General features: G+C 67.5%; 1 protein-coding gene across 1 annotated transcript in view; it reads left to right on the top strand.

The window, feature by feature from the left end:
- Window positions 1–55: 55 nt before the first annotated feature.
- The window catches only part of ARRB1 (arrestin beta 1), a 12,006-nt gene continuing 8,693 nt past the window's right edge, over window positions 56–3,368 (top strand). The window contains exon 1 of the mRNA XM_027663561.1: window positions 56–297. Coding sequence (XP_027519362.1) covers window positions 278–297 — 20 coding nt within the window. The 5' untranslated portion in view covers window positions 56–277. The remainder of the gene's footprint in view (window positions 298–3,368) is intronic.

Below are 3,368 nucleotides of genomic sequence, written 5' to 3'. Positions count from 1 at the left end.
GGCCCCGAGCGCCTCCGAGCGGCCCCGAGCCCTTCCGAACCGGCCCGAGCGGTTCCGAGCGCCTCCGAACCGGCCCGAGCGCCGGCCTCCCGGCCCGAGCCGAGCGGTTCCGAGCGTTGCCGAGGCGGCCCGAGCGGTTCCGAGCGGGCCCGAGCAGGGCCGCACCGGGCCGCACCGGGCCCCGCGCCCGCCCCGCGCCGCTCCCGCCGCCGCACAGCCAGTAATTTTCCAAGCCCGGCCGGCGCTGCCCGGCTGAGCCCGCAGGATCGGCGGGGCCATGGGAGACAAAGGCACCCGGTGAGTGAGCACCGGGACCGGCACGGAGCGGGACCTCCCGGGGGCGGCCCCGGGCGCGGCGGGGTGGGTGGGACGGGCGCTGCCCGCGGCCCCGCGGGGGCTGCCCCGGGTCCCCCCCCCCCCCCCCGGGGGGGGGCCCCCGGGGGGCGGGGGGGGGGGGGGGAGGGGGGGGGGGGGGGTCTCACCCCGGTGACCCCCGGGGGACCCAGGTGCTGGTGTCACCCCCCTGCCTGTGGCACGTGCCAGCCCTGGAGCGCGGGGACACGACGTGCGACAGCTCCGTCCCACGGGAACGCTGCCGTGGGGATGCCGTGCTTTGGGGACCCCCCCGCCGTGCTTTGGGGACCCCCCCGCCGTGCTTTGGGGAACCCCCCGCCGTCCTTTGGGGAACCCCCCCGGGCTCCAGGGGCAGAGCGTGGCAGGGACCCGCCGGGCTGCCCGTCCCGGGAAGGGGCTGTCGGGGTTTGGGGGAGAGCCCGCTGACCCCTGCCGGCCCCTGCGGCTCTGACGCCCCCTCCCCGGCTGGGTCTGGCTGTTGGCCCCACTGTTGGCCCCGCCGTGGCCGAGGGGTTGATGCTCCCGTTCCTCACCCCAATCCCTTTCTGTCCCCTAGGCCATTAATCGGGGAGGACCAGGGATTTCAGGGTGTTTCTGCTCACCCCTCAGCACCGCTGCCCTCCCCTTGCTCACCCCCTGTGTCCCCTGGGCAGGGGGGCCAGGGGGCTGCGGTGCCACCGCTGCCCTCGCCGTGCCCACGGCAGGAGGGAAGGATGGGGGGGTCCGACCCTGCCGGGGCAGAACCTTCCAGAAACACTGCAGCGTTTTGGGGTGGCAGGATGGGATTTGTGAGTTCCTATTGAATCCCCCCAGCATTTTGGGGAGGGGCTGTCCCTGCTGGACGGGCTACCTGCGTGTTGGTGCCCTAGGCATGGCCAATACTATCTGCTTCCCCCTGGCTCAGCATCCCGAATCCTTGAGAGCCGGCAGGTTGCACCCCCGGAGCGGGCAAGTAGTCCCCCAGATCAGGGGGCTGGAGCACCCCTTGGGTTCCCCCCACCCCTGGGTGCAATCCCTGGGATGAGCTGGCTCTGCCCACAGATGTTTTCGGGTGCCGGGGGAAGGCGCTGAGTGGCATTCCCATCGGCATTCCCATCGGCAGGCATGCCAGCAGGAGGGGCAGGAGCTGATCTTCTCCCTGCCTACGCAGCGCGTACAGAGGGAGCTGGGGAGGGGAAGAATTAGGCTGACAAATCCTCCTTCGTCTCCAGTTTGGATCTCCAACCCCAAATCCACTTGGATTGGTCGGGAGGTCGAGCTGCAGGAGCTGATTTACCATCTGACACGCCAAAAGCCCATTTCTGCTGATTCCTTCTGTGCACCCCACTTTTCCCAGGAGCCACCGAGCCCTGCAGTGGGAAGAACTGGAGGAAGCAGCTCCATGGAGGAAACAGCAGAGCTGGTGGCTGTTGGCACCACTGATCATCCTTCCTGGCTCTTCCCAGCCAGCACCCAGCCAGGGCAGCCAGTGCCCCACGTGGGATGCCTGGACACTGGGCTTCCTGGCTGGTGGCTCGAGGGTGGTTTCCCGGTGGCTGGAAAGCTCTGTGGTGGTCCTGGTGCAGCAGAGCCCACCTTGGTTGGCACCAGGCACCCCTCGCACCCTTCCTGGCACCCCGTGGTCCCATCCAGCCCCTCTGCAGCATCCCAGTGTGCTGGGGCAGCCCAGTCCGTCTGCCGTCCCATTCATTCCCCCAGATGAAGCCATAGGATCTGGGAGCAGGACAGGGATCTCCACTGGGAAGATAAGAAGCCCTGGAAGGTGGCCCAGGACAGGAGACTCCTGCTTCCTGGATGTTGTTTAGAGAGCAAACTCTGGTAATAACAGCAGGATCCAGACACATCCCGGATCCCACAGCCAAGGCGTTTCCTTGCCAAGGAAGTCGGTGGAGCTCCGACCTGGGTGGGGGATGCTGCTGCTGAGCCTGGCAGGGGATAGATGGATGGATGCAGCCGGCAGGGATGGATGCAGCGGGGATGCAGGATGCAGGACTGGGCCTGTGGGATGCTTTAGCTTTGGGATGGGCTGGCACGGTGCTCCGGGCTCATCCCGGCGTGGCTGGCACGGAGCCACCGGCCGCCGCCGCGGGGCTGTGCCGGAGCGTGTGATGTGGTTGCTGGCGGCTCCTTATCCCTGGAGGTCCCTTCTAACGTGGCTCTGGCTAATTAGAGCCGCCCGCCAGCCTCGTTAGCGTGAGAGCCGGTGAAAACCCCGGCTCCTCCGCCCTGGGTTCAAAGGCAATTGATGGCGTTGCCATCAGACCCCGCTCCAGTGCCCGGGGGAATCAAATCCTCATAAATCTTCCCAACCGAGATCCAGTGGACCCCACTCAATTATTGGCCACCTAATAAAGCCATCGTTAGCCCTGGCCGGGTGCCTAACGAGCTCATTAAGGGATGGGATCCATGGCAGGGAGAGGGCAGGAGAGTGGAATCTGGCTGTGCGGCAGCGTGCCAGGGTCTTGGGGGGCATGGGGCCTGCCAGCCCATGGCGTGGGGCCCCAAGTCCCTGATGGGCAGCGGCGGCCGCCACTTCCTGCCTCGTGTCTCCAGTGTTTCGACACCAGGAAGGGCTGGAGGGGGAGGGAGGGCTTCACGCTTCCTCCTTCCCTCCCTCCGGATCCGGTGGCGGGCGAGGGTCACCCCCCTGGCAGCAAGAGGCCACCGTGTCCCCACATGCCCCTTCCCTTCTCTCACGGGTGCTTCTGGAGACACCTGGCTGCTGGGATGTGAATCTGGGCTGATCTGAGCTCCTGCACCCACGGGGTGGGGCCAGGCAGGGCTGCTGCACCCACAGCATGGGGCTCAGGCTCTGTGGGGCTCCTGCACCCACAATAGGGAGCTGTGTGGGCATCCCGTACCCCCAGGGTGGGGCTGTGTTGGTCTTGAATTCTGTGAAGCTTCTGCACCCCCAGTGTGGGGCTGTGTGGGGCTCTCATGCCCACGGTGTGGGGCTGTGCAGGCCTTGGGCTGTGTGTGGCTCCTGCACCTGCAGTGTGGGGCTGTGTGTGGCT

The sequence above is a fragment of the Corapipo altera genome, unplaced genomic scaffold, assembly GCF_003945725.1.
Source record: "Corapipo altera isolate COAL_440 unplaced genomic scaffold, ASM394572v1 165, whole genome shotgun sequence".
NCBI lineage: Eukaryota > Metazoa > Chordata > Aves > Passeriformes > Pipridae > Corapipo > Corapipo altera.
Note: the sequence above shows the minus strand (reverse complement) of the source record. Positions and strands in the feature narration are given on the sequence as shown.